At 38.5% G+C, this 25214-nt stretch overlaps 1 protein-coding gene across 2 annotated transcripts in view; it reads right to left on the minus strand.

Annotated features, from left to right (window-relative positions):
• Positions 1–25214, minus strand: part of LOC126161407 (dyslexia-associated protein KIAA0319-like protein) — a 161365-nt gene that overhangs the window by 89277 nt on the left and 46874 nt on the right. For both annotated transcript variants that reach the window (XM_049917188.1, XM_049917187.1), the window contains exons 5-6: positions 17952–18031; positions 3070–3241 (exon numbers count right to left, since the gene is read on the minus strand). In XM_049917188.1, coding sequence (XP_049773145.1) covers positions 3070–3241; positions 17952–18031 — 252 coding nt within the window. The remainder of the gene's footprint in view (positions 1–3069; positions 3242–17951; positions 18032–25214) is intronic.

Consider the following 25214-nt stretch of genomic DNA (forward strand, 5'->3'; position numbering starts at 1 on the left):
CACAATATTGTCTTGAAATAGATCACGTGTACACAAGATCAAAATAAAAAATACAACATGATAATTTCATTAATGCTTGGGACCCAGCACTCAGTTTATTAAGAATTCACTGGTCATCATGTCCATCAGAGCAAACAGATGAAGGAGGCATACTTTCCACAACCTAATGACATGTGAAGAAAATCAATCACACTAATAAAACCTTAGACATAAAATGATCCTCGGGTTTAGGAGATGCACTGCAACTATTTATCATCATGAGACCTGGTAGTTTCCCTTCGAAAAAATTAAGAAGGCTCCCTTAAAATCTTGTGTAGTTGTTGCAGAATTCTGCACTAAATGACATCTGGTTTTAGCACTGTACAGTTAGTCACAGATAAGGCACATTCTACTTCTCACTTGAATTACCAGAAGTTAGCTACTAAAATTAATCCATCATTTCCCAGGTCATTACTCAATGAACGACTGAAAGACTTCCACTTTCAGTATGAAATGCTTTGACTTCTGAATGACTTCCCTACCGAAGTGTAATGAGTCACTGAATTCAGAAACTCTTGCCAGATATCCTTCTTCTGTCTTTAATTACTCTGTAGAATTCTTCTTTTATCATATGAAATGCTTCTATCATTCCATGTTAATGCTTTGCATGGAAACCTTTGCAGTGTCACTTGATTAGCCCCAATTGGAATGTGGCATCTCTTACGGCAAACAAGGTCAGATAGCTGGGCAATTTTGCTTGGCGTCTCAGTGATTCATGCTGGTACCATGGATGCTGCCACAGTGTTCAAATACAACCTGTTGGCTGTATAACATGCAGTAAGACATGCTGAATATTAAACTAGATGGCTTTCTTTTACATTATTCTTTCAGGCATATGTATCTATATTGGCATCAAACAATTAAAACACAAATCATTACCAATTTCTCACTGCTCAATGTCATGAAGAGCCAGTGAGGGGTAGGGGAGCTTAATGGCTGAGAACAACCTAATAAGTGCTGAAATGTGAAGCTTTCCCTCTGTTAAAAGAAAAAAAAGTCCTAAATGAGAATGATGTTTGCCACAACTCAACCTTGTTCACAGAGCCTCATGCCATTTAAAATGCACTGAAATTACAAGTGTGGGAAGAATGGATGTAGGTGTTGCCAAAGAATATCTTCCAAGGCCTGTATATACACTCAATCATGTGATGGAAGGTAAGAGAGCATGCAATTATCATTAGTGAAGCACAAATAGGTAATTTCACTCTTACTCAATACTCAAAAATCCTGGCTTGGGTGCAAACAGTGGAATGGGTTAAAATTAGCACTCAGTCACTGAGCAGTGGATAGGCACATTAACTAGAATATCCTGATTCATTATTATGCCACTCCTACTCTCCACATTGATTCAACACGCATTCAGAACATGCTACTTCAGTTTTATTACTGGCGTATCTTGTCTTAATGGCAGAATACCGGTTATAGCACCAGGCCAGTCATATACCTAATTTGCTGTACGTACTGCATGGTTTTTGATGTGGGTATGACTACTAATCACTAATAAGCTGTCCACACGCGTCAATAGTGACCACCAAATGTGACCAAGGGTGAGGTTCACCATTCAATGGCAGAAAATATTGCTGAGCTCAACATGGTCAACTAGAATGACTGCTTCACATCCTATGCCATCTGGATCCTTTTCCTCCAACGTAAGTTAGCCAAAGATGGCAACTTGAGACCAATTCATCCATTGGGTCAATACATTCATCTGACATCCATCTCCACTAATACATCTCCTACGCACACTTAGGTCAGGGGCATGGTTAATGATACAGCCACTGGTTGCAGTGTCTTTTATTTATTTATTTTTTTTTTTTTAAATAAAACTTTCATGACTTTTAAAGTCCAGATTTCCTTGCCAATAGTTCATTCAAGAGCACAGACACAGCTCAAATATTTCAGATACTGTCATGGCATACGGTCTTAATTACCTTTCAAGTTTTGAAATAAAGTTTCTCAGTATGCAAAGATGAACTAACAGTTCAAGAAGCATATTTGTACCACATATCTACCAACTTCAAAATTTTGATCTGATCCTTGGCTCTCACCCAGTCTTGTAACATGACTTATTCTTTGTAAAAGTGATACCAAGTAAACCAAACCAGCAGTTAACCTTTGCAAGCCCTATTACCCAAAAAGTAATATGTTTGACTAAAATATCCACCATTATCAATACCAAAATATTCCAGTCTCACTAGCAAGAAGTTGTTGTGTGTCAGATACATGAAAGCTTTCCTCTGAAATCATCGATGTTATACTTAGCTCAAGCATTAATTCCATGCCTTATGACACAATAGTGCATACAGTGATTTATTCCAAAGAAATAGCTCAAGACCCTGTTTTCTTCTTCTTTGTTATCAATTGTATCCAAGTTCTCTTTTTGTTTCATTTTTTTCATATCACATACTAAGATTATTCCATTCTCTTCAGATTTAGGGTCTTGTTAAAGTGTTTAACTTTGTCCTGTAAGGTTACAATACCATACAGGTATTCATTTGCAAAGTGCTAGAATCTAGGGGATGCAGTCAATACAAATAGAACAGTCACTGAATTCGCGATGAGAGTGGTTTTTTGTTTTGTTTTATGAGTGAGTTTATTTTAGCACACAGCCATGGACATAATAATGAGTTTCGAAAATAAAATGTTCAAACCACATGGTCACGGACTTGAACAGCATAATCCAAACTCAAATATCCTATCAATGTTCTTATTACTATGGAGACTTCATATTTTCCTCCTATACCAGTTTCTAGGGTTTCTCTGTTTTATTGATAGATTGGCATACCCTCACAAAAAGAAAGAGACAGATGACTAGGTCAAGGTTTATCTTTGTGACAGCATTTGCAACATTCTTACGTCAATTAAATTCATAAAAATGTATGTATCAAAGAAATTAAGAATACAATAGAGACAAGTATTATTTTGCACAATTGCTTCTTGACACTTCCAACTGATTTGAGCCACTGTCTATATTATTAATATAAATATCACTGCAGATTTTTTATTTTTCTCAATTGTTCAACAGCTTACCTGTCTGTTCAGCAGGAACTGTATAAGCTGATAATGTAACTTCATTTTCTGGTAACCGTACTTCCTTTGATATTACAGAGACAACAAGTTGTTTCAGTGGCTTGGATGAAGATACTTCAACGGAGGGTGATACAGTTTTATCATCCACGCCACTTAACCCCTCTGAATACACCTATTGCAGAAGAATCAACAGAAAACGAAAAAATTACTTTGTATATTTAAAAACAAAATGTTCACAAAAATGGTTTATTGTAATTTTCTTTGTTACAATGATAACACAAACAGTGGGAACTTCAGGTAGGAATATCAACAATGTACAAAAAGACAGACAGCTTCTTACCATAAAGAAGACATGCCAAGTTGCAGACACGCACAATTAAAGACAGGCATAATTATGTTAGTGTATTTTAATTGTGGCCATCTGCAACTTCATGTGTCTTCTCTACGGTAAGTAGCAATCTGTGTTTTCATACAATGATAAAACGTACACAAAAGTGAGTTTATTTCACAAAACGTAGATGGTGCACACATGATGCTCACACATACAGAGAGAAAGAGAGAGGGGGTAGGGGGTAGGGGGTAGAGAGAGGGGGAGGGGGGCAGAGAGAGAGAGAGAGAGAGAGAGAGAGAGAGAGAGAGAGAGAGAGAGAGAATACACTGCACAACACCTTTTGCCTTCTGACAGTTAGCCTCACTTCTGCCACCCCCTCCCTCCCCTCCAACTCCTCTGCCCCAAAAGTTCATGTTTTTCCTCTGTATATGTCAATTGTAGCTCTCTTATTCCTTATTTCACTTTACTTTTTTTAAAATTGAGTCTATCTGTGATTTAACAGTGCGAAAGTGCGGGGTCATAGTGCTCTTACTCCTCAAAATCAGCATGTAGAAACATGTAGCTGCTTCACTGTACTGTATGATAAAAAGTATCACTTGTTGAAAACCTTGTTCCATACCCTGAAACATTTATGTACTTCCAAATGTGTGTACATTATATGGGTCACACACAAGGTAACATGCCCACATTACTTACTTCTCAATTTTACACCCTTGAACGGCCTTGGTCTGCATCACAATATCCTGCCATTCTACCTGGTTCGTGGCTTTCCATCTCCATCCTCTGATACCCAGCTTTTTCATGTCTTCATCAGTTCCCTCCTTTCATCTCTTTCTGGGACATCACTTCTGTAGTCTGTCTCCAGCCTTGCCATCAAAAATCATCTTACATGTTCTGTCTTCCTCCATTCTGATTATGTGTCCTGCCCACTTCAGTCTTCTTATTTTAATGGTAGTCACAGTGTCGGGTTCTTCAAAAAGTTGTTCTAGTTCTGCATTTGTAAGAATGCAACAACACCCTTGATCGTATATTCGACCACATATTTTATGTAGAACCTTTCTCTAGCAAGTGCTAAAGATCCTTTCCTCATTTGCAGTCATGGTCCACGTCTCAGTGTCATACGTATAACTGTTTTGTAAATGAAGATTTTAGATTTTCATGATAGAAGCAAGCTCCTAAGCTTGGGCATTGTGGCAACATGCTCACATGCTACATGAAATTTCATTGTGTACATCAAAACAGTTGACTCGGTTTGCCAAATTGTGTAGTATGTTGTTAATGTTGATTGTACTTGTAACTGAAGAAGAACACTTCTTTTTTTTATAATCGAGCTGCAAAACAATAAAATTAATTGTGAAACAACTGTTCTAACAGACAGCAAGCACATAATAAGAGCATAACAGAAAAGTCCCACAAATACTCAAGAGCATCGACATAATGCCAACAGACACACATAAAAGCATACAGCATTATTCTAGCTTGTAGAACTATTAGTTCCTTCCTTGGTGAGGAGAGTGGACTAAGTTTGGGATGGTGAAAAAGGGACAGGTGACTTAGATCACTAGATGACTGGAAACAACCTGTTGTGAGGACAAGGAGAAACAGAGCTTCTGAAAGCTAGGATATTTATTTACTCAGGTAGGAATCATCTTACAATGATACAGAATTTGTCATCATAATAGAATGAAAGAAGATAGTTCAAAGATACAATCATACAGAGTACACAAGCATGTATTTATGAGAATAGGAAAGGTGGTTGGCTGTCGTCTTGCTGAAGGAACCTGCCTGAAATGATTTACAGGAAATCCCAAATCAGGATGACCAGACGAGCAAACTCCTTTCTCCTAAATAGAAAAATCAGTCTCTCAACAACTGCACTCCCCCATTGCCATGAGTTGTGAAGCATGCAGTGTGGTGTAGTGATTAGCATTCCTAGTTGGCATGCGGGGGGGTCACTATTTCAAACCCAACCACTTTTTTTTTAAGCATTTATCGTTTCTGGAAGGTTCCTGAAATTTATTTTGTCTGTAATGTTTGTATATTATGGAATATTCGATGTTTGTATAAATAGCAGCAACCTCCATCCAGGACTTCAGTTCTGTTCTGGTTGTACAAGGACATTCATAATAAACATGCTTTCAGTGCTACGTGCTGTAAACTTCCTAGGAAATCCTGCATTCAGACTTGAATATTCATTGTGTTTACCTCATGGCATTGTTTGATGGAGATGCCGGATACTTGAAGACATCTGCATCATCATGGTTCCAATTAGGCACTATACGATCCATCACCTACCTGGGCAGGAGCCGGAATATTAACAGTACATATTTCCCAAAATCACTCTATTCAGAATACCTAAGGGATTCTAAAACATCAACAAGACAGTTGCACATCAGGCATCCATCAGTGTTTTTGGAGACGCTGATCAGGATCCGAAGAAATGGTTGAAAAGATTTGACTGAGTCGGCAAAGAAAATGAGTGGGCAGATTTGTGCTTGTACGCCACAGTCTAGCAGCAGTTTGAGAACAACAAAGAGCAGCTCGATAGCTGGGATAAATTCGAAGTTGAACTGAAGAAAACATTTGGTGATGTTCAATAGCAAGTTAATTCGGTGGAAGAACAATTGAATAAAAGAGCCTGCTGTCATAAGGAAACAACATAATTCTACACACACAATGTTATGGTCTTGTGCGAGTCTGGATATGATAGAAGCTGACAAAATCTCACACGTGATGGAAAGAGTTGCAGGAGACATACACAAAGCTCTTCTGGTAAAGGATGTCACAACGGCTGAGAAAATCATCAAGCGTTGCCAGTGCTCTGAGGAAATGCAACAGAAAAGAGATAAATTAAAAAAGTACGAACAACCCCTGAACGTGGACAGTAGGGCAGTACTGGAAAACCAACATGACCTTGCCTCTCTCGTACGCCAGGTAGTGAGAGAAGAGATACATAATTTTATGGCAACTAGAACTTTCAGACCAAGTAAGCAAGAGATAGTGGACACAAATGTTAACCCCATACGAGAGGAGGTAATAAAGAATGTTGAAGAAGAGGTTTGTCAATCTTAAGCAACAATCTCAGCCACCAGCTGAAATCAGGAAAACTGACTTGCCCAACTTGGACTTAGGCCACAGCCATCAAATACATTGCCAACCACCACAACAGTTCTATTCATGCCAGTCAACTGTAAATGATTATAGTTGAACTGTGTGATGGAGCCCAATGTTGTATCCCAGATGAGGTGCGCCCCTCCCCTGCTCCCCAACAAGCTGTAGCCATTTCCTGACAATGCAGAGGTGCCAGGCACTTGCTTAGCTGCCAGATTCAGGAAACCTATAAGCAAGGTGACATCTATGGAGGTGAGGTCACTACAGATACAAATCCTCCATAGACGACAGTCACCAAGATGACAGGATTTCTCACTGCTGTCATCATCGATGGCCAACTTGTCAGAGCACAAATAGATATGGGGTTTTCTTTTCTGTAATTCAGAACATTTATCATCATTGGCTAGAGTAGACTATGTTCTGAGTTACAAAAGCAATCATGCCAAAGTCACAAATGGGTAATATGTCCAGCCGACAAGGACATGTATTGTACAAATGAGTAACTTCAATGACAGAACACAGTCATTACCTAAATTGTTGATCATCTCTAATAAAATATATTGTTACAGCTGTGTATTGCATAATGCACTACTTAACATACAACTGGCTCACATTTTGTGAACTATTGAAATGAAATGGTCCTTCACTTTCTGCATTTATATAAGCTGTGTCCAATTTTCTAGGTAGATACGAAACATGTAACAAAATGTAATTTGAAGAGATATTTTCTTTTTTCAACTGTAACAATCTACACAGTTGTACAAATGGAAACATAGAGGCTTCTAAAGTATTTTCATTATTTTACAGAAACAATGGTACCTTAAGTAAGGACAAATCTGAAAGATTTCAAAAGTATGAAAGAAGTTGAAACAGATATATTTAGTGAAGCGAAATTTACATTAAACAGTATTTTCTTGGGTGTACCATTAGATGGAATAGCAAAAATGACCTTTTCTATTAAGTATAAAATTTCTGGCTGATACTTGTCTTCAAGGGGTGAAAATTCAGTGCTGTCAACAGACACATATAAAAATACATGACATTACCCTATTTTTTGAAACTGATAATTCCTTTCTTGAGGAGTAGAGAGGAAGAATAGGGCACAGAAGGTTAAAAATGACCTGCCTGTTTTGAGGACGAGAGGAGACAAAGGTTATTTCATAGTTTTCTCAAATAAATTTTCCTTTTGATACAATCATTCTATTAAGACACATCTAAGAATTTCATACTCTGAGTCACAGTACACACTAATAGTACAAAGTTATGGGAAGTCTTCTAGAGAAAATTTAGAGCTATACCATTTCAAATTTTGCCAGTAGTCCTGTTCTATTTACAGATACAAGACTGTGGGTACAATAGACCTCTCCAGCACACTGAGAATATTCTAAATGGGTCTCAAATCAGGTGAAAACGCTATATACATACGTATACGCATGAGTCAGCCAAGGCGACATCACATGTGTCACTTGTGCATGCATTATTTACAATGCCATTCTAAGGAAATGAAACAAAGGGGAACTGATGACGAAGTGGTGCCACCCAACGTAAATATGGAAATCAAATAAGAGGTGTAACACTACTCTCGACCAAAATTACCCAGAGGGACACTGTCATCAGGAGTGCCCTCTGGCGTGACCAAGCCATGACCCAACATCTAAACTGGCTCAGGGTCATTCTGACCTGTAGAGTCATGGCAAGTGTGCTTTCAGTCTGGCTAATGTTTTTTAGATTAGATTAGATTTACTTTCATTCCAATTGATCCGTAGTGAGGAGGTCCTCCTGGATGTGGAACATGTCAGAAAAACAACAATACATGACAAATATTTACAACTAAAACAAATAAGCTAATGTACCATTCCACAGGTCCCAAGTGGAATGATCGTCATTTTTTAATGAACACTAAGAGTCATTTTACAAATACTAATGCACTGAATTTAAAATAAAAAAGTTTTTTATTTATTTATAAGGTAATAAACATGTAATACAACTACTGTAATACTTATTTACAATGAACACATTACTGTACTGAAATGGTGCAGAAGTTAGATTATACTTACACACACACACACACACACACACACACACACACACACACAAATTTTCAGTGAACACATTACTGCACTGAAATTGTGCAGAAGTTATGTTGTACTTATATACAAATCAGTTGGTTTTACTAAGAAATTCATCAATGGAGTAGAAGGAGTTGGCCACCAATAAATCCTTTAGGCTTCTCTTAAACTGAATTTCATTGGTTGTTAAGCTTTTTATGGCTGCTGGCAAGTTATTGAAAATGTGTGTTCCTGAATAATGCACACCTTTTTGTACAAGACTAAGTGACTTTAAATTCTTGTGAAGATTATTCTTATTTCTAGTATTGATTCCATGAATTGAGCTGTTGGTTTGAAAAAGTGATATATTTTTAATGACAAATTTCATTAAGGAATAAATATATTGGGAAGCTGTAGTTAGTATCCCTAGCTCCCTAAACAGGCTTCTGCAGGATGTTCTTGAGTTCACACCACATATAATTCTTACTGCACGTTTTTGTGCCCGGAAAACTTTAGCTTGGCTTGATGAATTACCCCAAAAAATAATCCCATATGACATTATGGAATGAAAGTAAGCATAGTATGCCAGCTTTTTCATTTTTATATCCCCTACGTCTGACAAAATTCGCATTGCAAACAGAGATTTGTTAAGACGCTTCAGCAGTTCTGTGGTGTGCTCCTCCCAATTGAATTTATTATCAAGCTGTAATCCCAAGAATTTAACACTGTCCACTTCTTCTATCTTCTTGTCATCATATGTTAGACATATACTCTTGGGACACCCCTTACAAGTTCTGAACTGCATGTAGTGTGTTTTTTCAAAGTTTAGTGACAAAGAATTGGCTAGGAACCAGTGATTAATGTCCACAAATATTTTATTGGCTGATCTTTCTAAGACTACGCTTGATTTGCTATTTATTGCAATGTTTGTATCATCGGCAAACAAAACAAACTTGGCATCTGGTAATGTTACTGATGAAAGGTCATTGATATACACAAGAAAAAGTAAGGGCCCCAAAATGGAACCTTGTGGGACCCCACATGTAATTAGTTCCCAGTTGGATGATGCCTGATAGCTTGATACATGTCTCTTTCCTAATAACACCCTTTGTTTCCTGCCAGAGATATACGATTTGAACCATTTTGCAGAATTTCCTGTTACACTATAATATTCTAGTTTACTTAAAAGGATATTGTGATTTACACAGTCAAATGCCTTTGATAGATCACAAAATATACCAGTTGCCTGCAATTTTTTGTCTAATGAATTAAGCACATTTTCACTGTAAGTGAAGATAGCCTTCTCAATATCAGAACCTTTTAGAAATCCAAACTGTGACTTTGACAGTATGTTATTTGAGATAAGATGGTTATAAAGACGACTGTACATTACTTTTTCGAAAATTTTTGAGAATGCTGGTAACAGTGAAATTGGACTGAAATTTGATGCTATTTCTTTATCTCCCTTCTTAAACAGTGGCTTAACTTCAGCATATTTCAGCCATTCAGGAAATATTCCACTGATAAACGACTGGTTACACAGATAGCTTAATATGTTACTTAGCTCAGAATCACATTCTTTAATTAACTTTGTTGATATTTCATCATACCCACTAGATGTTTTTGATTTTAAAGATTTTATGATGGACATTATTTCTGTTGGGGTAGTGAGGGTCAAATTCATATTATGGAAATTACTTGAAATGTCTGGTCTAAGGTAATCCATAGCAGCATCTACCGAACCTGACAACCCCATCTTTTCAGTAACAGCTATAAAATGTTTGTTAAAAAGTTCTGCAACACTATACACATCAGTCACCAATGTATCATTTACTCTTAGTGCTATTTGTTCCTCTTCATGTCTGGTTCTACCGGTCTCCTCCTTCACTATATCCCATATTGTCTTTATTTTGTTATCTGATATGACTATCTTTTCCTTGTAATATATTTGCTTTGACATCCGTATTACAGTCTTTAATATTTTGCAGTATTTCTTATAATGTGCTATAGCATCAACATTGGAAATGTTTCGGATTGACAGATACAGTTTTCTTTTTGTTTTACAAGATACCCCTATTCCTCGAGTAATCCATGGCTTCTTTGTAGATTTTCCTCTAATCTTGGTAAGTTTTGGGGGAAAGGAGTGTTCAAATAAGGTAAGCACTTTATTAGCAAAAACGTTATATTTTTCATTCATGCCATGAGCACTGTAAACATCAGTCCAGTGAATGTCTCTGAGGAGTGTCCTAAAATAATCAATTTTTGGCTTACTGATTACCCTCTTGAGCTCAGATTTAACAGATTTTATATCCTGTTCAGTATTAACATTTAACAGAAGGAACTGCATGTCATGGTCTGAGAGGCCATTGGCTATTGGTTTTGTAATATAATTTTGTTCATTGGACTTTTCTATAAAGATATTATCAATGGCTGTTTGTGAGCAAGTGGCTATCCTAGTGGGGAACTTTACTGTGGGAATTAAGTTGAATGATAGTGTTACTAACCCAAATAAGTTCTTATTCAGAGAGTCTTTAAGGAAATCTACATTGAAATCACCAGCAACCACTATTTCTTTGTTTTTGGTTGTTAAATGGGCCAGTACAGCTTCAAGGTGGTTTACAAACAGATTAAAGTTACCTGCAGGTGCTCGATATACACTTAATATTATGAAAGATTTTTTGTGAAAATCTAATTCTGTTGCACATGCTTCCATATGCTGTTCTAGGCAAAATTTATGAATGTCTATGTTCTTAAATTTATGACAGTTCCTGATGAATGTGGCAACTCCTCCTTTCTCCATTTCTGATCTACAAAAGTGAGATGCTAACCTAAACCCTGTAACACTTAAAAGTTCTATACCAGTGGTCACATGATGTTCAGAGAGGCAGATTATGTCAGCTGGGTTTGAAGACTCTAATTCATCTATGCAGATAGTTAATTCATTAATTTTATTTCTCAGTCCTCGAATATTTTGATGCAATAAAGATAGCTGACATTTCACATTGACTGAGTTAAAATTGGGTGGAGTTAAAATATCTGCTGACAGTTGAAAATTCTTAACCAATGGCTGTTTATATTGTGGACTCTAATTTTTCATAGGTAGAACTTTGATGCAGTGTGCACTAAACTTTGTTTTGAAAAGCAGACTTAAGATAGCTTACACTGTTTCCAATGAGAAATCTGTACATATTTTTTGTTGTGAATAAATAAGGGTGGGCCTGTGTTGGCTGTGTGTATAGACTGCTGTTTACAAAACAAGGCAAGTTTAACAACCTAAAAGCTGTTTTGGAGTTGCCTGATGGAGGCTACAGATAAAAATATTACATAGTTTCTGTTGTAGACAAAATTTGATCAAATGTTGGGAATGATTTGAGAGAAATCCTATACGGCTGGACTGACCAGTCAGGAGCTATCAACAACGGATCAGCAAGTTGGAATGGAAGGGACAACAATTCAGAAATGGACAAGTGGGGATGGCACAACAGATAAACAAAGTAGAATGAGAAATCAGGAGACAAAGAGCCACAGACACAGCGAAAGTGCAGACCAAGAACCAATAATAAGTTACGACAATGAGGCGACAAGAAAACCAATAAATCACTGATTTCTGTGGTGCCAAGATTTGGCTGCCAGAGTGTTGCGTGGCACTGTGGCTGGCTGCACTAGTACTCGCCAAAGTAGCAGCTCTTCCTAGCAGTTAACGTTCAGCTCCAGGCTCTCTGACATGTTTTCAAAGTCAGTCGGCTGGGATACCAGAGTTCTTCCTCCTGAAATAGGAACACATGGCTGGAAAGGTCCTGGACGATGTTTCAGAAGATGAACTGATATGATTGTTGGTATCCTGGCACTTAAGGTTACATGGTGTGAGGAACTGGGAATGTCCAGCTGCTTGCTGGGACATGGTAAGGTGGGTGTTGTTGTTGTGATTGCAGAGGCTGTGTGGAGACCTCCACCTCCTCATCTGTGTCCACTGAAATCACTACTGTCCCCCCTCCCCCCTTTGTTTGGAAAGTTACATCTGTGAGGTTGTGGGACTATCAATGGTGAGCTTTTTAGTTCAGGGTAACCACTAACGATTGTGCAGTTGGTATTACGGATGGAGTTGCTTTTTGTGATGGCACTCCAAACTCTGGTGCGTTGACTGACATGACATACCACTGTTAGCTGTTCACCACCGTTGCCAGTGTCCACATATTCTTCACTCTGTATGATCATGTCCACATTTCTGTTGAGTATTGGCCTGAGTGCTGGGTCCAGCCTTCCTGGGACTGTGAGGCCAGAAAATGTAGGAGCATTGGCAGTTGTTTCCCACGGAGAAGTTCTGTTGGGTTGCTGGATAGTGGTGTTCCTGTACATGCTCAGAAAATGAAAGCACTGGCATCATGAGGTGGCTCCCAATGATTTCAACAGTTACTGTTTAAATATATACACCACGCACTCAACTTTGCCCTTGGGTGAAAGGGATATCTAAAATGGTGTTTTATCTGTTTGATGTGCAGGATTGTGTGAAAGCCATTGCCATGAACTGGGCCATACTGCCCCATACTCCACTTCAGGTGTGCCCTCCAACAGATAGAATCTGAACTAATATGCATATTGTGGCTTCTGTTGTGGTGGACACCATGCTTACCAGATAAGGACATTTGGCGTAGATGAACATGGTCTCAATGTTGGCAGGTGGTGGGCCAGAGGGCGAGAAATTGGGGTGGTGCTGCGCTCAAGTAGAATAGCTGAGCACCATGACTTCCATGTCTGTGTTTAAGCTAGGCCACTAAATGTGTCATCTCACTATGGCTTTCATCCGTAACATTGCCCAGTGACTGCAATGAAGTGTCGTAACAGCTGTGGCTGCAGGGTGGCCGGGTTGACAAAACAGTGTATATTTGCCCCAGCACCTATTATGAGGACAATGTTGATGATTATTAGATGGGGATAGACCCCAGCTATAGAGCTCCTGATTTTTTAAATGTATGTTGGCCACCTACAGAGCACTTAGTGCATGCTGTAGGATGAGGTTGCAGTGTGTGTCTTCAGCTATAGGTGCAGCCATTAAAGTAATCCTTTGACAGTCCACCTCCTTTCTGTGTCTGTGTGGAAACAAAAGATTTCCTGCTGCCAAAGACTGACTCTGGTTCCATAGGACAGCGATAGAGCATCTGCATTTGCTCGCTGGGCTGTTGGTTTGTACTGTAGGAGATCAGGAAAAGTGCCAAATGTTGGAGACAATGGGCTGTTCATTCTGGGAGACTGTAGTGTGGCTGGAATAGTGCTACCAGCAGTTTATGCTGTGATCAAAGAAAACTTTGTCCTGAACAGGTAAACATGGGACCTCTTAATTGCAAATACACTCGCTAATGCCTCTTTTTTCTATCTGGGAGTAGTTTTTTTGTGCAGGTGACAGCATATTCAACACACAGGCTATGGGTTGTTCAGTAATGTCTTCATTTCTATGTGCCAGCACTGCACTAATACTATATGGAGAGGCAACCACAGCTAGATCTAGTGGACGGTGATGGTGAAAATGATGTAAGGTTTGGTGCTCAATGCAGCATATGCTTCAACTGTGTGAAAGTGCTGTCCACCTGTACTAAACACCTTTCTTCAACATTTGGTTTAGTGTTGGCATGATATGGGCTGCTTGTGAGAGGAACTTCAAATATTAATTTACCTTTCCCAAAAAGGTTTGCAGCTACATTAAGTTTTGGGGGCGGGGTAGGGAGTCGATAGCTGCAACATTAAGATCAGCAGGATGGATTCCTTCTTTGTTTAGCAAGAGCCTGAGATATTCAACTAGTTCCTGGAAAAAACTAGATTTTGTCTAAGCAGAATTTTAGCCTTGAATCACGAAATGTAGTACATAGCGTGCAAGGGTTGTGCATGTGTTCCTGATGCATAACTACCATGACGATTATGTTGTCCAGACAGTTAGTGCAAGCAGAAATGGACATCATTAACTATTCCAGGTATCTTTGGAAGATTGAAGGATCAGAAGAGATCCCAAAGGACAAGTTCTACAAGCTGAAAGAAGTGTTCATAACTATGATGTTTTGTGACTTCTCATCTAGTGCTATTTGCAAATATGCATAATTGAAGTTGACCTTATAACAATATTTGCTCTGTGATAAGCTATGTAAAGAGGTCTTCTGGCCATGATGTAGGATAGGTATCTTCTTGTCCTTGGCACTGACTGTTGATTTAAAGTCTTCGCATTACTGGAGGGAGGCACTTTGTTTCTGCACTACCATCAAGGGCGTAGCCCAAATGTCTTCACATTACTGGAGGGAGGCACTTTGTTTCTTCACTACCATCAAGGGCGTAGCCCAAATGATTGTTTTGAATGGCTCAATCGTGTCGGTCTCGTGGAGTCGATCAAGTTTCTGTATAACGGCTGTCTATCAGGAGACTAGAATGGGACATGCTTAGCAGAAATGGGGCACTGTGTGTAGATGGAAGGAGATACGAGCCTGGAACTCCACGGTGTACCTCAGGCCACATTTGAACATTGGCAACAATGTGGCACAGACATTGTCAAGTTCCTGACTTCATCGTTGTTGGGGAATCTAAACAACAAAAAGACATCCAAACAAAAAATATTTCCAGCTGACTAATTATTGATGATAAATAGCATTATCTGCCCTCTGAGCTTCTTGTAAGCTGTGGTGATTGAGAATTAATCCCCACTGACCTGTCACCACATGCTACCACCACATTGGAAGGTGGGAACCTAGATGAGCATATGTTTGCAGGTTTGCCTGGAAAAAGATGTCTCTGTTCACAGTTGAGAGCTTCACAATTGGCTTATTTGCAAAAGGATCACCTGTAATATCACTGCCAGAAGCACACACATGTCCTATGATGTATGCAGGAAACTCAAATCTGATCTTCTTAAAGGTTTATGACAGGCTGTTCAAGGTATGCCCATCTTTCCCGCAAAGAGTGTAGTGTGCCCGGTGATCCAGACACTTTGTATGTATGTGCATGTACTGTAAAGCAGTCTTGTCGTCACAGAAATTCCAGCTGCACACGGCAATAGACACTGACACATCTGAAATTGAGAAATGACAATGACGCCACCTTGGAAGTGGTTTATGGTAATTTCATGTTCCTGGAGTGCAGTGTGGCATCTGGACTGTCGCTATTTGCTGTTGGGCCATGATGAGCTTGCTTGCTGCCTGTACGATTTTGAAAGAGTGGATAATTGTCCAAACATCGACAAAAAATGGGTTGCTTAGTTCATGGGCTGATGTGCATAATTCTGGGTAGAGAGCCACTTGGACAATTGCATCTCTAATTAAAGGGTTAGCATATGAGGTTTTGATTAGTGGGTTCGCACATGTAAAATCACATTGGCATCTTACCCACTGTAAATAACTCACCCAGAAATGATATGACAGACCAGGGTATTTGTGGTGTTGGTTAAATTTTAGTCGGTGTGCAACAACATGGAAGCATTGGAAATGATAATTCTAAAGTAATGTATACATGTTCTTGAATTTGAAGGTGACTGGATTCGAGAGAGAGGAGCCAACACTCTGGTGAAGCCCAAGACAGGAAAAATGATCATTGGAGATTGTTATCAGTGACCTGACAGAAGTTGAAGCTGTTTCAGCCACTGTAAATGTGTGTCCGAACCCTATTTGGCACTGGTAAATGGCCTTAATGTGAGTGGGCAGTTCTCTGCCTTACGCAGTGACCACTGCACCTGTATCTGCAGTTGGTCCTTTCTGAATTTCTTGATGGAGAAATTCATCTAGCTGCTGATGTTATTACTGCTGTTATTGAAACTGCTGGTGGAACTGCTGCTGCAGATATGGCTGTTGCCGTTCTAGAAGCTTCACAAGCTTTGCTTTTATGGTACCCACCTGCTTTACCTCGTCATCAACTACTTTAACCAAGATTTGACCCAATTGCACAAAGGACTTGAGAGAAACTCGAAGGGGCTGGAGTGCCCAGTGAGGAGCCGTCAATGGTGGTTTGTCAAGGGGAAATGGAGAAGACAAAAAGACAATGACAAGGAAACATACAAGAGATGGCACTACCTAAAAACTAAGTCCAACAAGTAATCTGGACAGAGGGAAACTGAGACATAGTGAAAGCAGAGACCAAGAACCAATGGTGCATTATGACATCAGGACGATAGCAAAGTGAATACACTACCAAGTCCTGTGTCACAGCGCGGTTGAACTTAGAGGACGGCCACAAGCTCAGATTGGTTGGATGAATGGTATGTGGTGTCACAGCCAGCTACACTAGTGCCACAGCCAGCTACACTAACACTAATGGCTGTAACAGCTCTGCCCAGTGGCCAAGGTTCAGTTCCATGCCCTCCATAAAACATTAGAAAGTCAGTGGGCATGGATACCACAGTTTCTCTGTCAAGAAACCATGTAGAAAGTACAAGACCACCTTTTCATTGCTACATAATAGTCTTGGGAAACAAAGCATACCCAGGCTGTAAACGATTACTTCCACTAAGAGTAAATTTTGGACATATAATTAAATGTATGAAAATATAGTGCAGAGAGAAATGTAAATCCATAAAAGGTGTAAGGAGGCTATATGAACCCCAGTCACACACCTGGAACAGACAACAATGCTAAGAGTTGAAGGCAGTGTCACACTTGGGTGTCACTGACAAAGGCCTCAGCTAAAAATCTGGTGGGAGCAGCATACAGCTGAAGTCAGTCACACACCTGCTTTTGCACTCATATTATTTACAAAGATTGGCTTTTATAGTAGTCTGATAGGCGAATACCTAGGATAACTGCATGTGTCAGTTGGTGCTCTCTGGCCAGGGCTAGCATTACTTAAATTTCTTGATGGAAGTAACACCTAAATCTATGTGGTATCAACTCAATGGGAGAATATGCTGATAAAGCTGTCAGGACTCTCTCTTTAAAACACAATTTATGTAATTAATCTTTTCATACTGTAGGACAATTTTAGTTCACTTTCACATCTGCATTGCAGTAATAAATAACTTACCTTGTACATAGTAACACAGTGGAAAGGACTGATTACTACTCACCACCTAGGGGAGGCAATGAGTCACATACAGGCACAATGAAAAAGACTGCTAAGATATTAAGCTTTTGGAAAAGGTCCTTCTTCTGAAATAGAAAATACACATGCATTCAGACAAGTGCAACTCACACATCTTTTCAGAAGGACTTTATCCTAAAGCTTAATATCTTAGCAGTCTTTTTCATTGCTCTGTCTTCGACAAAATGCCTCCTCTATGTGGTAAGTAGCAATCTATCCTGTCCATATTGTTGTTATTCCATCCAGGATTTTCCACTGTTTGATTTTACCTTCCAAATAATTTGATTGCTGTAAACATTGGTTAGATCAATTTTAGAATTGAAAAACTACTGAAGAAATATGCCACACACCTTTGTAGGATGAACAGAGACAGAAGTAGCCACCTGCTCCAGATCATTTACAACAGCAGTATTGTTAATCTTGGGTTTCCCTATAAGAAATGACAACTGGACTTTCAGTACGATAGAACACACAAGGCCATCAAAATGCCACAATAAGAGCTTAATGTTGGTAACTGCACTGAAAAATTTGGATCAAAACACAGTCTAAACCTACATTTTCACAAATTTTCCCATGAAAATAAAGACATTTGAACTCAAAGCCCATACTGTTTGCCATTTATTTACTCCTTCCATTTGACACATTCTGGTACATAAATGGATTTGACTTGGGAGATTAGTACAGCCTTCAGCAATGTGTGTATGTGGGCATCTTCTATATTGTTCTATTAGGACCACATACAAGCACAAATAAAACTGCAATTTGCATTTGTACGGTGCCCACAGGGTATATAAAAGTGAAAACATTCCATGTTGAATAAAATTTGAGTATGAACCTAAGCCATAATATGCTGATGTGTTGAAAATAAAGTTAAAAGTGAATACCACAATATTTGTCAAAGAACAGAAACACCACTTACCAATTACTGACACACGAATAATCAGTGCTAAGTTGACTGATATTCTAATTCAATGTGTTTTAATCTCAAAGGTGTCTAAAATTTTATCATCAGAATCAATAGGAAGAACAGAAAAATGAAAGTACAGTACCATATTTACCCAATTATAAGAGGAGATTTCCCAATTCGTCATTCGAAATATGCAGGGTCATCTTACATTCACAGATTAATCTATTGCTGCTAAGATTAAAATTTTTATGTTGTTTAAAAGAGTATATAGGGGGTCATCTGTAATATAAAGAAGAAGCTTTGGCTGTTGAGTTCACGTGCAGACTTATTCTGAAGAATTCAGGAGTGTAGGTATGGGCATATGACACTTGCCTTCAAAAAGGTTCAACATTTCCTGATACACCAAAGGGTTTGATGCAGTATTGACATTGCTCGAATAATCAAGTGACATTTGACTGATGTGGCACTAGTGCAAGGGACATGTAAGAAATATGAATTAGCCACTACAACGATCTATTGCTCTGCTCAAAATCTGACAATTTTGTGAAACATGGGAAGAACTAGCACCAAATTCTATCATCTTATAACTCTTGTTGTATTTGAACAGGTTTGCAGTAAAAGTTCTCATACCTGTATGGATACCGTGTACAAACATTATGCTGCTTTTTAATCCAAGGTAACATTCAAAAATGGAAGTATTGTCCTTAAACACATTACTTGATGCCAAACCAAGATCAATATTCTATTCTATTCTAAGAGACAGTAATTATTTACTAAGTAATTTCCAAATCCTCCCCCCCCCCTCCCCCTCCCCCCCCAATGAACCATGGACCTTGCCATTGGTGGGGAGGCTTGCGTACCTCAGTGATACAGATAACCGTACCGCAGGTACAACCACAACAGAGGAGTATCTGTTGAGAGGCCAGAAAAATGTGTGGTTCCTGAAGAGGGGCAGCAGCCTTTTCAGTAGTTGCAGGGGCAACAGTCTGGATGATTGACTGATCTGGCCTTGTAACATTAACCAAAATCGCCTTGCTGTGATAGTACTGCGAACGGCTGAAAGCAAGGGGAAACTACAGGTGTAATTTTTCCCAAGGGCATGCAGCATTACTGTATGGTTAAATGATGATGGCGTACTCTCTGGTAAAATATTCTGGAGGTAAAATAGTCCCCCATTCGGATCTCCAGGCAGGGACATCATTATCAGAAGAAAGAAGACTGGTGTTCTACGGATCAGAGCATGGAATGTCAGATCCATTAATCGGGCAGACAGGTTAGAAAATTTAAAAACGGAAATGGATAGGTTAAAATTAGATATAGTGGGAATTAGTGAAGTTCGGTGGCAGGAGGAACAAGACTTCTGGTCAGGTGAATACAGGGTTATAAATACAAAATCAAATAGGGGTAATGCAGAAGTAGATTTAATAATGAATAAAAAATAGGAATGCGGATAAGCTACTACAAACAGCATAGTAAAAGCATTACTGTAGCCAAGATAGACACGAAGCCCACACCTACCATAGTAGTACAAGTCTGCAGATGACGAAGAGATTGGAGGAATGACTAAGAGAAAATAAATTATTCAGATACTGAAGGGAGACGAAAATTTAATCGTTGTGGGGGACTGGAATTCGATAGTAGGAAAAGGAAGAGAAAGAAAAGTAGTGGGTGAATATGGAATGGGGGTAAGGAATGAAAGAGGGAGGTGTTTGGTAGAGTTTTGCACAGAGCATAACTTAATCATAGCTAACACATGGTTTAAGAATAATGAAAGAAGGTTATATACATAGAAGAGGTCTGGAAACACTGGAAGGTTTCAGATAGATTACATAATGGTAAGACAGAGATTTAGGAACTAGGTTTTAAATTGTAAGACATTTCCAGGGGCAGATGTGGGCTCTAACCACAATCTGTTGGTTATGATCTGTAGATTAAAACTGAAGAAACTGCAAAAAGGCAAGAATTTAAGGAGAAAACTGAAAGAGCCACGGGTTGTAGACTGTTTGTTTCAGAGAGAGCAGTAGGGAACAACTGACAAATATGGAGGAAAGAAATAAAGTAGAAAAAGAATGGGTAGCTTTCAGAGATGAAATAGTGAAGGCAGCAGAGGATCAATTAAGTAAAAAGACAAGGGCTAGTAGAAATCCCGGGGTAACAGAAAAGACACTGAATTTAATTGATGAAAGGAGAAAATATAAAAATGCAGTAAGTGAAACAGGCAAAAAGGAGTTTAAATGTCTCAAAAATGAGATCAACAGGAAGTTCAAAATGGCTACGCAGAGATGGCTACAGGACAAATGTAAGGATGTAGAGGCATATATCACTAGGGGTAAGATAGATACTGCCTATAGGAGAATTAAGGAGACCTTTGGAGAAAAGAGAACCAACTGCAAAAGCAGGTGTTGACAGGTGTGATAATTACCAAACTATCGGTTTAATAAGTCACAGCTGCAAAATACTAACATGAATTCTTTACAGACAAATGGAAAATATGGTAGAAGCCGACCTCGGGGAAGATCAGTTTTGATTCCGTAGAAATGTTGGAACACCTGAGGCAATACTGACCCTATGACTTAGCTTTTGACAATGTCCACTGGAATACTCTCTTTCAAATTCTTAAGGCGGTAGGGGTCAAATACAGGGAGTGAAAGGCTATTTACAATTTGTACAGAAATGAGATGGCAATTATAAGAGTGATGGGGCATGAAAGAAAAGCAGTGGTCAGGGAGGGAGTGAGACAGGGTTGTAGCCTCTCCCCGATGTTATTCAATCTATATATTGAGCAAGCAGTAAAGGGAACGAAAGAAAAATTTGGAGCAGGAATGAAAATCCATGGAGAAGAAATAAAAACTCTGAGGTTTGCAGATGACATTGTAATTCTGTCAGAGACAGCAAAGGACTTGGAAGAGCAGTTGAATGGATTGGACAGTGTCTTGAAAGAAGGATATAAGATGAACATCAAATAAAGCAAAATGAGGATAATGGAATGTATTTGAATCAAATCAGGTGATGCTGTGGGAATTAGATTACGAAATGAGATGCTTAAAGTAGTAAATGCGTTTTGCTATTTGGGGAGCAAAATAACTGACGATGGTTGAAGTAGAGAGGATATAAAATGTAGACTGGCAATGGCAAGGAAAGCATTTCTGAAGAAGAGAAGTTTGTTAACATTGAGTGCAGATTTAAGTGTCAGGAAGTCTTTTCTGAAAGTATTTGTACGGAGTGTAGCCTTGTATGGAATTGAAACATGGACGATAAATGGTTTAGACAAGAAGGGAATAGAAGCTTTTGAAATGCAGTGCTACAGAAGAATGCTGAAGATTAGATGGGTAGATCACGTAATTAATGAGGAAGTATTGAACAGAATTGGGGAGAAGAGAAATTTGTGGCACAATTTGACTATAAGAAGGGATTGGTTGATAGGACATGCATCAAGGGATCACAAATTTAGTATTGGAGGGCAGCGTGGAGTGTAAAAATCGTAGAGGGAGACCTAGAGATGAATACACCAAGCAGATTCAGAAGTATGTAAGTTGCAGTAGGCTTGGAGATGAAGCTTGCACAGGATAGAGTAGCATGGAGAGCTGCATCAAACCAGTCTCTGGACTGAACACCACAACAACAACAGGTTGCAAATGAGTAATTCTGTCACTGGTCATATATTACAGTACCAGGTAAAACTGTTACCAGCTTGCAATCAGATTTAGAACCTGATGCTCACATTTAGATGAAACAAGAAGAAAAATTTTACTGTCACAAGAATGAGTTACAGCGGCAAGACTCAGCATGGAGTTGGTAGCAACACAGCAGATTTGACAACTGGACTGAATCGAGATTGCTGTATTTTATTTACGTATTGGTTGTTGTTGTTACATGACTTGGACCCAAGAAGACACTGCAGTCTGTATTTCATAGTTGATCAAGCACAGCACTATGGAAGGGTTGGAGGGGTAACAGTGACACCAGATTGGAAGAACTAGATGAATATGGGGCAGAAATAGTGAGCGGGCACCGAATTATGTAGTGTTGGCCAACCATGGGAATCTGTACTGCGTAATTTGGACTTTTAGGAACATCTACCATGTTTAAACTGTGCTTTTCCTAAATTCATTTGTAATGAGAATTGAATTTAAAATTAGACAAATATTCAACAAGAGAATTCATTTCTGCTGGATATGGTAAAAGTCTAGAAGGGGACCAATAGTGTACTTAGATATTTCGTGCTACAATATTGTTGACCCTCAATGTGATTTGACAGGAATGAAAGGGGTTGTGTCAGCTGCTGATTCTATGCAGCCAATGGGGGAGCATTGGGCAGACAATATGTTTGCAAGCAAGAGATTCTGTAACATTTTCATGTCAGTATAGAAGTGAAATCCTAACAAAAACAGCTATGTTCTCAAAGTCCCATGGTAACCACAGCCTCAGAAATCACAACATTTGTGACAACAAAAATACAAATTTCACAGCAGTGCTATGAGAATTATTATTATTGTTATTATTAAAAATAGTGATAGCACAGATTATAGAACTGGTAAGAGAAAAGTATAGAAAAGAAAACGGTCTGCAAATTAATGTAAACTTTTTGTTTTTGTTTATTTTATTTCTCCTTATATTATAGAAATGTAGACAACCAGTGTAATGGCATAAACTTAGATTAGGTATTATGTAAACTTTTTAGGCAGATACTTTATATGAACAAAACAGTTTTTAATTCTGATTAGTCAGAATATGTTAAAAATAAATTTTTCTTAAGAAGCCTCTTGAAAAAAAGGGGGGTCATCTTATACTTGGGTAAATATTTTATTTAAACAAAAGAATAGATGGAATTATGACATTGATCCATTATAACTTTTCCAATATGACAATGGTAGGTCCTTGGTGAAATATAAAAAATGGGAGGAGTAAAAGTAACAACTCGCTGAATAGTTGATGTGGCGTGTTGTTGACAAGCACATAAACAACACGGAGAACACTGCTAGCTTCCAGATGAATCCTTTTTCAGAGCTATAGAATACATATAAACACACCATGTACCTGTACAGGTACCTCTTCCTGACTAATTACATTGTCTTGACAATCTGGTTTGTATGCAGGTCTACAGCCTGAATGTACTTTGCAAAATAAAACACTGTTCATTGTAAACTGTAAAATTTATCATTTATTTGCCACATTGTTGGCCAATTTATACTGTGCATTCATCTTCAAGCATATATGTAGTGTCACTAAGCACCAAGTCAGATGAGACAAGGCATGTCAATTAATTTATCAGTCCACATCAGGAATCATATAACAATATTGGCATTTCCTGTATCACATATGAACAGGAAGGTTGTAAAATATGTAGAAGAGCCATGTACAATACTACCAGATGATAACAATAACAATGATACACTACAGAACCATATTCTCTCATGTGAAGTCTCAACGAAAGGCTTGCTGAAAAGTACTATCTCCTAAAGGTATTGCGTGTCATGCACATGAGTTGGCCGACTTTTCTGTTTTGCTGATGCGAAGTTACAACCCTCTGCTGCTAGAGGGTGGCTCCAAATTGTAGTGTATAATGTGGCGGTGAGTAACGTAATACCTCAGTGTGTGAGAAAACCCTCACAAAACTGAAATAATGAATTTGAAGAGTTCATCTTGTAATGGTACTTGAATTACGTAGCCATTATGGCACCTCACCTCAACCTCTCGATACCAGCAATATTCTACTGTGTTTCTGTAAAATAGTTAACATATTTCTGTGACAACATTCAGATTTGATTTCATTAATGTAGAGGTACTTTGATACATCGATATGTTTATATTGCAGTGATATTATTGTTATGTGTATTCTTTCCTTTGTCACTATGATCTTTGATGTACTTGTAACTCTGATTTTTGGCGCATAAGCGGTTATTAGAGAGTCAAGTCTTGGTTGTCATATTGAAAAGACGCAAATTGTAGTCAGTTTATGAAATGTGAACTATAACAGTGAGGAAGATATTTTCAAGTATGTTTTATATTGTGAAGTGATGTTGCAACAAAAGTAATAAAAAAGAAGTGTAACTTAAATTCGGAGTGCTGATTACTTTTTTACATCACTATTGTCTTAACTTGCAAAAGTTTAATCTTCAAGAATGGTTTATGTAACACATCTATAAAACTTTTGAATATCGCAGAATAACACCTAGGCCTCTTTGCATTCGAGCTTGGAATCACCACCACTAGATTTTCGACAATTGAGCCATGAGTTCACAACGAGACCAGCGTGGGAAACACAAAAAGATGAGTGCCTAGTTTATTCATTATTTCATGAAATGACTTTATTAACTGTGCTCTAATGACACCTGCCACATAATATAACTTTGCTGTTTCCCAAAAATGCAGTATTTAGTAGCGTGAGCAACATTACAATCATAATTAATTTTTGACCTTTGTTGTGGTAGGGTTGTTAGAATCTACTCATGGAGCCATACTATTTTCAACAGTTTCCACAAGTTAATGAACACCTTCATGGACTTCACTTTGACAGTGGTGACGTGGTGAAAACAGGAATGAGGTTGTGGCTCTATCAGCAAAATCAATCTTTCTACAGTGACAGTATCAACAAACTGCTCTCTCATTGGGAGAAATGTTTTCACCAACAAGTGACTATGTTAAGAAATAAATATGCAAACATGAAGAATAAAGATGTAGAATGTTTATACAGTTTGTTTTAATT

Source organism: Schistocerca cancellata, chromosome 2 (genome assembly GCF_023864275.1).
Source record: "Schistocerca cancellata isolate TAMUIC-IGC-003103 chromosome 2, iqSchCanc2.1, whole genome shotgun sequence".
Classification (NCBI taxonomy): domain Eukaryota; kingdom Metazoa; phylum Arthropoda; class Insecta; order Orthoptera; family Acrididae; genus Schistocerca; species Schistocerca cancellata.